This window comes from Balaenoptera ricei, chromosome 8 (assembly GCF_028023285.1).
Source record: "Balaenoptera ricei isolate mBalRic1 chromosome 8, mBalRic1.hap2, whole genome shotgun sequence".
Classification (NCBI taxonomy): domain Eukaryota; kingdom Metazoa; phylum Chordata; class Mammalia; order Artiodactyla; family Balaenopteridae; genus Balaenoptera; species Balaenoptera ricei.
The window spans coordinates 49152553-49164832 of NC_082646.1; the positions used below are offsets into that span (position 1 = coordinate 49152553).

At 47.3% G+C, this 12280-nt stretch overlaps 1 protein-coding gene across 2 annotated transcripts in view; it reads left to right on the forward strand.

Moving 5' to 3' along the window:
* ME3 (malic enzyme 3) overlaps positions 1–12280 on the forward strand; it is a 327811-nt gene that overhangs the window by 256013 nt on the left and 59518 nt on the right. For both annotated transcript variants that reach the window (XM_059930621.1, XM_059930622.1), the window contains exon 5: positions 5539–5614. In XM_059930621.1, coding sequence (XP_059786604.1) covers positions 5539–5614 — 76 coding nt within the window. The remainder of the gene's footprint in view (positions 1–5538; positions 5615–12280) is intronic.

The following is a 12280-nucleotide window of genomic DNA, read 5'->3' on the forward strand; positions in this document are numbered from 1 at the left end:
TCACCTCTCTGGACTTCAATGTCCTTGTTTATAAAGTGAGGTCTTTGGACTAGATATCTCAGAATCCTCATCCAGGGCAATCCTTTTGGGATGATTTGTAGCTGCAAGTTATGTAATAGATGGAAGTGCACTTTGAGAAGTGATTAAAAGCTGTTAATACATTTCAAAAGGTTTTATTTTTGCAGTATGATCTCTTCAGAGAATAAAATGATATATGCAAAAAAGAAAGTAGTCTTTTGAAATTTTAATAGCTCAAATTTAACTGTAAAATATTCATTTGAAGTGTCCCTCAGCCCTCTTCTTATCTTCAACAAAGAGAGCCTATTTTAATGTACCAGATTATTTCCACAATCACACTTGTCCTGTGTTTAGAATTAACTGCATCAGAGCTTTGCTAAGGTCTAAAATGGTGCCTGTGTCTTACCCCTTAACATGTGAGCTTTTTTCTAAATATCATTACTAAGCCTCTATCTGGTAAAGACAAAGTTGAGAACAGGAGTTGTCTGGCTGAGGGACATTTCCAAAACAGGTCAGGGTCAAGAGCTGCTAAAGGCCAGGAATGCGTCATTGGGATTAATTAATGTGGGTAAATGACTTCCCCAAGGTCATTCCAATGAGTCATCAGTGAGCCTTGGGCTGAGACCTGGTTTTTCCAGCTGGGAAGAATTGGCCTCTTTGTTAACATTGTTGTTCCATGTGACTAGCTCTGGATGACCTGAGGGGAAGTTGCTTATGAATATGAGAGCTGCAGCTGTGGAAAAATAGAAGCTGGTGAAGAGTCACAGCCCTAACAAGACCTCCTCAGGCCACACCTCAGAGCAGCAGCAGCTGGTTTGGAGGTAGAGGAGGTGGTTCTTTGAAAGGGTCCAGATGTATAGGCTCACCTTGGCCCACTTACCCTTCTACCGACACCAAGACAGGTACCACTATTTAAACTTCAGGATGGCTTGAAGCATCCTGAACTTCAGTCCTTGGAGTTCATTATTATCAACACAGTGTGATTTTTCCAAACTCAGACTGCCTAGAGATGATCCTTAGCGACAAGTTCCAAAAAGCCAATCCGATACTTGGTTTTGTCTTGATTGATACAACTGAGTGCCCCATGATCATTTCAGAATGGCACAACAAACTCCTGGAACTTTTTCTCAAACCTAATGAAGAAGTTAATTCGAAGACCCACATCGCCCCCAATCAACATGCTGGAAAGAGCCCAGCAACTCCCAAGTCTTAGGCTCTGGGGTTTTCCTCCCCACTGGCCTGTCCACTGCCTTCATACATGCATCTCCCCACTCTAAGCCACAGGCACAGCCCAGCACCACCCAGCCCAGCACACTGATCCCTTGAGCATGATACAACAGCACACACATTAAAGTTTCCTTCGCTCCAGCTTTATTCAGCACCTTTCATCTTCATCCCTCATAGTTCACTTACTCACTTCTCCACTTATTCAGAAATTATGTATGAGCATCCATTATGGACTAAGTCTGGGCATACAGTGGTCAACAACAACAGAATAAATGTTCACCTTGCCCTGATGAAGCTTACAGACTAACGGGGGAAAGATATTAACCAAATAGCCACACAAATAACTGTAATAGGTTTGTGTATGTAGGTATGGGGTACTTTGAGAATATATAACAAGGAGCCCCAGCTTTGACTTGGAAGTCATCAGAAGAATAAGTAGAAATTAACTAAACATAGAGTGAAGAGAAGCAGGGGGTACCAGGCAGAGGGAACAGTATGTGAACTTGCCCTAGAGTAAGAAAATCATGGCACATGGAGGAATGGAAAGAAGGCCAGTGCAGCCGATGACTGGAGAATGAAATCAGGATGAAGAAGTTGACAAATGCTAGGCCACACGGGGCCTTGCAGGTAGACCATGCTAAGGACTTGGGTCTGCATTCCAAGAACCATGGAAAGACATGAAGGATATTTATCACAAGGGATAACACAGTAAGGTTTTGGAGTTCCCTGGTGGTCCAGTGGTTGCAACTCAGCACTTCCACTGCTGTAGCGCGGGTTCAATCCCTGGTCAGGGAACTAAGATCCCACAAGCCACAGCCAAAAAAATCACACGGTAAGGCTTTGATTTCAAGAACATCACTCTTTCTACTGTGTAGAAAATAGATTAGATAGAGACAAGAGAGGATGTTACAAAGTTATTTTGGTGCTTTAAGGAAGAGCTATTGGGAGCCTGGACCAGGTAGGTGGTGTCGTGGATGAAATAAAGTGTATGAACCAGGAGCTAATTACAGAGTAGAAAGGAAGGACTTGGCAAGGGGTTGCATAAAAGGGGAGAGGACAGTGTCAAGGATGCTTCCAGGGGTCTGGGGTTGTTAAACTAGATGTATGGGGGTAATAGTCACTGAGAAAGGGAGCAAGAGAAGAGAATCAAGTTTGTCTTGGGTTTTTGTTTTGTCTTGTCTTTGAGTCATAGTGATGCAAGTTTAGATCATAAATTTGGTTTTGGACAGGTTAAGTTTGAAGTGCCTTTGACATACAAATGGAGATGTCAAGCAAGCAGTTAAATATAAAGGTCTAGAACAATGGCTCTAAAGCCAGGGTCACGTTTGCTCCCCAGGAGACATTTACCAATGTCTGGAGACATTTTTGGTTGTCACAACAGGGCGTGGGGTGCAACTGGCATCTAGTGGGTAGAGACCAGGACACTGCCAAACATTCTACAGCACACAGGACATCCCCACCCCTTGCAGCAAAGGGTTATCCAACCCAAAATGCCAACAGTGCCCAAGGTGAGAATCTCTGGTCTACAGATACCTGAGAGTCACTGGCCAAAAGCCTTGGGCACCGATGAGATTATATAGAGGAAGAATAAGAGTAAGGAGGAGAATGGGATAGTGCAAGTTTTTGAGGAACTGTAACACCTGATAGGGGGATGACTCAGCATGAGGGACTAAGAAGAAACGGCCTGAGAGGCAGAAGAAAACTCAACAGAGAGTGGAGTCGCAGAAGCCAGAGGTTGGGTGGGGAGTGCTTTAAAGTGTCAGATGCTGCTGAGAAGCCACAGGACATGGGGACTAGAAAGCTGCTGCCATTTAGGGACGTGGACGTCATCGGTGGCCTTGGCAAGAGCAGTGTTGGCAGCACGATATTAAGAAAAGACATGTTTCAGTGCAAGATGAAAAAATGGAGGTGGCTAGTGTAGACAATACTTTCAAGAAGTTTGGCTATGGAAGGAAGGAGAGAGAAAGAACAGTCTTGGCAAGGAACGTGAAAGTCAAGAGTACTTTGGGCTTTGGTGGTGTTTTTCTTGTTTTGTTTAAATTTTTTATTGTGGAAAATGTCTAACGTGTATAAAGTAAGCAGACTATTATAATGGACCTCGCTGTACCCTAGATTCTGTGAACTGTGGATTGTTTTGTTCCTCAGAAGAGTAAGTTTTGTTCTAGGAAGGAATTCACTTGGCCAGACTCAAATTCCAAACTCTGTCCCTACTGGTCTGCAGCAACGGAAGTCTCTGCTGGGTTCTTTCAGCATTCAGCTGCAGCTTTTTTTTTCTTTCTTTTGCCAGGCCCTTGGGTATGCATAGCTGAGTGGTCAGCCAGTGATTTGGGCAGGTTTTACACACAGACTTGGAAGTTCATCCTCTCTGCATCTCCTTCCCTTCCAGAACTTTCCCCTTCACTTCCTGACTGCTCTTCCAGCTCCAACTCACTTCTCTGACACCTCAAGCTAGTAAGACTTTGGCTTTCTGCTGCCCCAAGTTGCTTGCAGATTAGACTGCTCTCAGGCAAAAGCTGCAAATTTGCAGATCTCAAAGGATATAATTCCTGCTTTCGAAGGTAGATTCCCGTCCAGTGTCTGCCTGTTTTTGGCCAACTTCCATTGCCTTAATTTAAAATAATTTTGTAACATAACAATAACATAAATTGTTTAACAATTAACCATCTCATCATTGTTATCTGCAGAAATGTTATTCTGTCCAAGTGACTCTGTCACTACCAGAAGCCAGAAGTTTTTAAGATGATAGACTTGGGCATATTTTAGGGCTAATGGAAAATCTAGTAGAGTGAGAGATTGAGAGACACAGAGAGAGGGAGGAGGGATAATCAAGGATGTGAGGCTCTGTAATTTTCACTGGAACAAGAGGAATAAAGAGGTTGGCTGTGGATGCATTCGTTTGTAGATTCGCTGGTGGGAAACTGACAGAGATGCTTCCTGTGACATCAGAGACAAGGTCACTAGGGCAGTGGGGGGGGAAAGGTGAGGCAGTTGGAGGTTTGAGAACAGAGGATTTTGAAACAGTCTTTGCAAAGAGTGAAAAGAGTGAATTTGACCAGAGAAACTCCGTAGGCACAGAGGCTGGTCAGTACTGAGAGTCTATGTGGGTTGACAAGGATGAGTGGATGGTGGCGCCGATCAGTCTGCCCTGTAGTAAGATTGTTTCCATCTGCCTTCGGCTGCCTGGGTGGAGATGCACAGGGAGCGGAAAGTGGGTTTCCTCAAGGGGTGAGAGTTTTACAAGACTGATGAGACCAAAGAGCAGGGCCATGGGTGTTTACAGTATTGACGAGGGCATGACTTAAATAATGAGTCACAAAATTCAAGCACCTCTTAAAGCCATGACAAGCGTTTTTTGGAAGTGCTCTCTGATTTAGCCAAGGCAAGTAGAATGGGGAACTGTTCTCCCACACCTCCCCAACCTACTCACACTGGCAAAAACAGACCGAGTATTTGGCCCTGGGCACTTCACATGTCAAAGGAGTCTCTCTCTTGGGTGCGTTGGATGAAAAAAGGAAAAGAAGGAAGTGGTACAAACTACTTGCCATCCTCTGCACCATTCCCCACCTCCCCTCCCCAGGTACATATTCTCTCACCACTGATCCCAGGACAGAAGATTCAGATCCACAGACTTAGGTCTAAACCTTAAAAGTTCTAAGTCAGGCTAATAAACTGTTGAGTAAAATATGTCTCATCCTCCTACCCTTACATATATACCTTCATGATGGTCTGGAAGGCCAAGTTTGAATTTAGAATTCTCAGACTCTAAAACTGGCTCAAGGCTGGCAGCCCACCCCTCTTCCTATCCCCAGCTCCATCCCCCACTGCAAGAGGCCATGTGTACGTGTGTCTGGACATCACAACCCACACGGCCAAGTACCAGTCATAGCCCCAGGCTTAGGGATCCACCCACTGCAGTGTAGTCTGTACTTGGAAGGAGGGACCCAGAGAAAAGGCTCACAGAGTCCCTACAAGCAGCCTTGAGACCACTCAATCAGAGAATTCTGGGGTCCTGTGTGCCTGATCTAGAGAGAGGAAGGAAGGTACAGGCTCTGTGAACACAGGCTCCAGGTGGGTACATCCCTCGGCCCCATGGACCTCTTTGCCCTCTGGAGGGGAAGAGTTGGAGGAAAACCAGAGCAGGGCTGTCTACATTGCTGGGGCTTTGGGCAGGGACCCTTTTTGCCCAGGTCTATGGTTAAAATGAACTGATGCAACGATACACAGTACTTGTGGTCTTTGCTCTGTTCCTAGGCTGACCAGTTTCTCTGTGTGTATGTGTTTTTCTTTTCCCAGTGGGCTGTTTATCACCATTCATGACAAGGGCCATCTTGCAACAATGCTGAACTCTTGGCCAGAAGATAATATTAAGGTATGGCCCTGTTTTCTTTGCTATTGCTCTATTGTTGGATGAATCCTTTCCGCCGGGGCTAGAGTCATTCTCAGCTATGAAATGGGCCATTACAACACTGAAGGCAAGACACTGCATCCCTTCCCGAGGCCCAGACCATAGACCAGTTACAGCCAAGCACAAACGCACCACGGAGTAAAGGCTTGCATTAACCAAGCATCCGTGTGAAAATGTCTATTATTATTATTATTAATAGTAGTAGTAGTGCAGGTATTGAGTACCCGCTGAATATACACTGCCAGTTTCCATGGTGGATTCAGGGAAAAATCCAACACAGACCCTCTTCTCAAGTGGCTGACTTTTCATGAGGAAAATAAGACAGAGCCACCAAAGATTAACAGGTGGAAGCTGACCAGAGATAAACAAGGCACACTGAAGAGCTGGGGGTGTTCAAGGAGGCCGAGATTACTTTTAGCCTGAAGGGGATCTGGGAAGACTTAGTGGAAGAGGTGACATTGGAGCAAGGCCTTGAGTTGAGGGGTAGAGTTTGGACGGTCAGGCGTTGGAGGGACTAAGATGGAGAGCAGGGACATTCTGCACCAAGAGAAAAGGTTTATGATGAGTGATGTCTTCACACGTGGCTGTACACCGCAGTGTATGTGTTGGGTGGGGGGGAAGGGACGCATATGCAGAGTGACATAATGAACCTGGCACTGTTTCCTGGAGCATCAATTTTACTTGAAACATTTAAGGAAACTTTTTTATATGTAACAAACAGGATGTAATATAGAATGCAAAATTGGTGAAGCTTTGTAGAAACATGTTAGCCTCTGTCTGTGTCCCCAGATCTCCTCCTGTCATGGGGACTTCTATGGAAGAGTTTCAGGGACTCTGGATTCTAAGATCATTGTCACTTCTGCAAACAAATGGGTGAAGCAAAATTACAGAACATCTGCTGGCTGCTTGTGAGGGCATCTCTGGCACTCGAGCAGGGGAGGGGTTGGACCTGACCAAGCCCAGTATATGTACCTCTTGGGGCAATGCTGGAAGGCTGAGAGTTGTTTGCTCTCAGGCCCTCCCTCCCTCCGTCCCTGCCCCTTCCCTGGGCCACCTCCCTCCACCAGGCACTGAGTACAGCTTCTCTTTACCTACCTCTCCTTGTGTCCCACCCACTTCTGGCCCTCTCGGGGGTGTGGCGACATTCAGAACCAGAGCCAGTAGGGCAAGACCTTGGCTCTCAGGAGCCAGGCCTGAGCCACAGCTGAGGCCCTTGGACTCCAGTCCTGGACTCGGTGAAGAGCTCAATTCGTACGTCTCTGTCTGGGTGTGATGTGCCCTGTGTTCTTCTTTCCTGCCTATCTGCTTAGACTCTGGTTACATGCAGGCCTTGGCCCTGCAAGTTGTGGTCCCAATCCCAGAAGAAGCAAGTTTCCAAGATGTGTTTAGGATGAATCTATAATAAAATCTTGAGCACATTAAGGGAAACCAGCTCACTCGATGGGAAGTTAACTCCAGCCTTCCCTGTGAGGACATGCTCTGAGGTCCTACAGACTAATCTTTCCTCCTTCCTGGACAGTTCAGCCGTGGTGAAACTTGTCCACAGTAGGCACTCAGTAGATGCTTGCTGAGTTGAATGAACTCAGTAGAAGGACACGATGAACATCTTCCAGGTACCAGACCCTGTGCCAGAAGCAGGGAGATGGGGTCTGCACTAACATCTATGGTGCCTCTGTGCAAGCTATGAGGAATTAAAAAATAAGATGAAAAGACACCCCCTTTTAACCAGTAAGGGAAAAGCGCTGCTTCCTCCAGGCTGGCACAGGGCCTTGGTGAGGGGCTCATGGGCTGGATTTCAGGTCCCCATCACTCCTCTTGTCAGGGTGTAACTTTACAAAACTGCACCCGGGGCTCTGCTTTGAGGAGTGTAGAATGAGAAAAACACAGACCCTGACCCCAAATTGCTTCACTCTGACTGGGAAATCAAGATATGAATTCAAAATAGAACCTCAGCTGCTAAGTATCCATGGACTTCAACCAACATATTCTGAGAACCTTCTAAGTTCTAAGTGTCTCCAGAGAGATGGAGATGCACTTGTGGTGATTTTAGAGAAAGAGAAATGAGGGCTATGGGGTCACCCTGGGAGAGGTGGAACTCGGCAGGCCTTAAACAAGGAGAAGCATCCAGAGCCTCTAGGAAAAGCAGAAGTTACACGAGTAGATATCTGGGCCAGTGCATCTGATTCAGTTGCATTCAACAGCCATTTAGTAACATCTGTTCTGTAAGAGTTCCCTGGGGGTTCAGGGATAAAGAAGGTGCACAGGCCCAACCTCAAGGACCTTGCAGGCTAGTTAGAGAGACTGACCTGGAAACAATTACAGTAGACTGTCTGTGCTGCCGAAGACAGGAGCCCGAGGATGAGGAGCAAACAGGGTGACTTGTTGGCCCCTCACCCTGCGGTACCCCTGAGTGGATGGCTGAATGCCTGGGGCCACCTCTCCCCCCTCCACCCTATACTCCTGTTTCACTTTGGAGGAGCCCAGAAGTCAGTCTCAGAAACTAACTATGTAGAAGAGTCAGCTCTGGCTTTGCAACCAGGCAGACCTGAGTTCTGGTCTTGAATCTTCCATTTACCTGCTGTGTGTGCGGATAACCTCTCTGATCTCATAACAGGAAATTGTGAGGATTAACTATTGATAAAGTCTGTACAACACTGAAGGGCACTTGAATGGACACTGTCATTGCTGGAGGTGGACAAGGCAGCTGTAGCACACACAGCAGTGCAGGGAAGAGACTGAAGATGCCTAAGGGTGGCCGAGGAGGGGGTCCCCTTACCAGGGAACCACAGACCACAAAAGGGCAGCCAGTCGATTTGGTCCCTAGAGATGTTTGATTTAAAGTGACTTTTGAAAATTTTGAATTCGTGGACAACATTTTAAAATTAAGAGACTTCTGGGGCTTCCCTGGTGGCGCAGTGGTTGAGAATCCGCCTGCCAATGCAGGGGACACGGGTTCGAGCCCTGGTCTGGGAAGATCCTACATGCCGCGGAGCAACTAGGCCCGTGAGCCACAATTACTACTGAGCCTGCGCGTCTGGAGCCTGTGCTCCGCAACAAGAGAGGCCGCGATAGTGAGAGGCCCGTGCACTGCGATGAAGAGTGGCCCCCACTTGCCACAACTAGAGAAAGCCCTCGCACAGAAACGAAGACCCAACACAGCCATAAAAATAAATAAATTTAAAAAAAAAAGACTTTCTCTCTATAAAATTAAGAGACTTCATTTGAAAAAAAAAATTTTTTTAAACCCTGGATTTCTGACTTCTCTAGAAAAACCGGGAGCTCTGAATTGGCATGTGTACAAGTCAAATAGGACTGATCAGGTTACCCCTAGTCCCTACCCTGCCCCATCACTGGCCTTTTTCTGGACGGTCCTTCCCTCTCACTCCAGGGCTGCCCTTTCAAAGGTTCAGAATGTTCTAAGCCACAGTTTTTCTTGTTTATTGGTGTGTTTTCTCCAGTTACCTTTAAAAGAGGAGATGGAGAACTCCTTCCCTAAGTAGGGAATCTCTGCTCGTTATCCCTTTCATGGTACTTTGGTGCTAACGGAGACTCCCCTTCAGTGTTTCATTTGATTTTCACACTGTGATCAGAGTGGAGTAAGGAGTGCTTCTGAAACCCCCCAGGGGGGTCTTGAAGAAGGGGTAGGGTAGGGGCGTGACTTTTCTCAGATGAGCAAGCTGGTGTTAAGTGGTACCCACAGTCATCCACAAGTAAGAGATGATGTCACCCAGAGCCCTGCTGCTGAGCCATTGCTTCCCCAGCCTCTGAGTAGCGCAGGCAGGCAGAGCTTTTCAAGGCACAGGTATCTCTGGACCCTGATGTTGTTGGCTGGAGGGGAGGGGTGGTTCAGAGAAGCTTCTGAAACAACTCAGAAGATAAAAGCTGAGTTTCTGTGGCTTCCCAGCCAGAAAGCGGAACTGCAAACTGAGATGTAATAGGAGTAGGCTGTGAGGGGAGTGAGGCCAAAGCTCAGGTCTTGGGGACCATGAAGTTTTGTGGGACCCTCTTGCTCAGGGAGGACGGGCCAGCCTGGCCCACCCAGAGCTTTCCAGCATAAATCACAAAGGGGAGTGAGAACTGCTTTTCTGACTCTTTCCCACAGAGGCCATTTCCCGGAGCCAGGAGGAATGCCCAGCTCAGAAAAGCCCTCCTCCCCAAGAGCTTTCCCAAGATCCTCAATCTCTCCTTCATCCCAGTCCCAGCAGCTCTGGGGAGGAGGTGCTGGGAGGTGGCCGAGTACTGGAGCCAAAGGAGCATCCCCTGCCTCTGGGCACCAGCCACTTGGGCCTTTAAACTTGGACCAGACGTTAGTGCTGAGTGCCTGGCTGTCATGCGCACGCCCACCATGGGTTAAACCCCACTCGGCGTCCGCAGTTGGATTTCCTGGGAGACATTCTCTGAGATGGAGATTGGCATATTAGGGAGTGCTCTTGGGATCAACACCTCTAGACGGAAAGGAAGCAGGACAGGGAAGAGGGAGAGAGGTTGGGCTAAGTGGGAGCCCCCGGAAGACCCAGCTGAGTGCACGAGGAGGCTCATGAGCAGGGATGGTCCTTCAGAGTCATCCTGAGTTGGGCCAAGGGATCTGGGCCTTGGTACCTACCCCTGCATCCATCATTCATTGGTTGTGGGCTGCTGCCCTGGGAACGGGGTCAAGGTGGCTCTCTTCAGTCGAGGAAAATCCCAGAATAGGCTCATAGCTGAGGGTACCACTGGGGGGAATAACCCCTTCATTCCTAAAAGGGGAATCTGGGCGGCACAGCACCCTATCCACCTCACCAGCATTCTGCTAAGTGCTCTACACAGACTAACTCACTGACTTCTCCCAGTGACCCTCCAAGAGGCAGGGGTTGTTATCCTCCCCATCTTATAGACAAGGAAGCTGAGAGGTTAGCTCAGCTTTGCTCATGAGGGATGGAACCAAGATTTGAGACCACGGACTGTGCATTATTTATGTTGTGGAGAGAGAGAAAAAAGGAGGAAGAGGAGGAGGAAAGGGAAGGATAAGCGGGAAGGAAGGAACAGCAGGAGGAAGGAGAGGGCGTCACACACAGTGCTATGGGCAGCCCATGCCCAAAACTCCAAGTCCAGGGAAACCAGAGCCAGAGCAAGCAAGGAGGCATGATCCTCTGATCAGTCCTGGGTCAGCCCCATTGGGTCCACCTAGGCTGAGGGAGGTGGCGGTAAGTCAGAAGCTAGGCAGACAGAGAAAGAATGGGCCGCACCATCCCTCAGTCGTCTGAATCTCCTCCTCGCCATCTGAAATACTACAGAGGGGTTATGAGTTGTAAAAGCCATCCTAACAAGGAAACTGTGATCCAGTCCACTGGTAACTATTGCTGGGCTCTAAAACCCCAGGATGCTGCTCAAGTTTGTCCTCAGTCTTTTGACCCCGACTTCTCCAGTGACCCACAGCTCTAGCTCCACTGACGTCACGAAAAACAGGATGCAGCATCTTCTCTCTGAACTTGTTCATCTACTCCAGTTCTGAATTCAGTCCCATGGAGAAGAGCCTTTGCTCTCTGTGTTGGATCTATGACATTGTCCATCGGTTACTGAGTTCATATCACATTGCAGGCCCCAAGCTAAGTGCTAAAGAATCAAAGAGGACAAGACCCTTTACTTGCCCTTAAAGAGTTGCTATGAAAGACAAGGAAATATATATAACTATAATACAAGGAAGAAAGGGATAGATGCTCTGGGAGAGGAAAATGCTATAGGAATGCAGAGTTGGGAGTGATAACTTCCAGAAGGGAAGCTTCATGGACGGAAGTGCCTTTTGAACTGTTCCTTGAAACATGCAAGGATGGTAGGGTTTGGATCAAGGAGATATACGGATTGAGGTGTAAAATGGCGTGTAGTCAAGAAAACACACACTTTATAAAGATTAACAGCATTTCAGTTTGGATGCAGCATGGAGTGGATAAAGGGGAAATTCAAAGAGCAGATTGGGCGTAGACCACGGAAGGCCTCAAATGTCAGTTGAGGATGTTTGAGCTTTATTTTATAGGCATCAGGAGCCATTGGAGGTTTGGGAGCAAGAACGTGACAAATCTGGGTGTGCTTTGGAAAAATGAAATGGAGTAGGGAGAATCCAAGAATAGAAAGACCAATCAGGGGACCACTAAAGTGGTCAAGTGAGATGCGGATGGGCTGGTCTAAGGTTAGCAATAGGGATGAAGATCATGAAACAGGTGAGAAAAATTGAAGCAGGTCAAATCAGCAGAACTTGGTGACCAATTGACTGTGGTTGACTGATGACAGAGAGAAGAACTCAAAGCAGATTGGACAGTTTTGAGCCTGGGAGATAGGAGATAACAGAGTGAGGGAGGAGAGCAGAAGTGGAAAGTTGAAAAGGAGAAAAAGGGAAAAGCAGATTCATTTGGTAAAGGACTTGGAGGATTGGAGAGGACTATTGGACATCCAAGTGGCAATCTCTGGCAGATGGTGAGCTGTAAGTATTTGCTTAGAGATGACAGTATTTGCCATTGGAATGAATGACAATGTCAAGGTTAGAATGCTGTTGAGTTTCTCATGGCCGGACTTTCTTAAAAGCTGCCAAGGTCTCCCCTTGGTTTCCTTTTCACTCACTCATTTAACAGATATAATTGTTGCATGGCCTTTCTATGG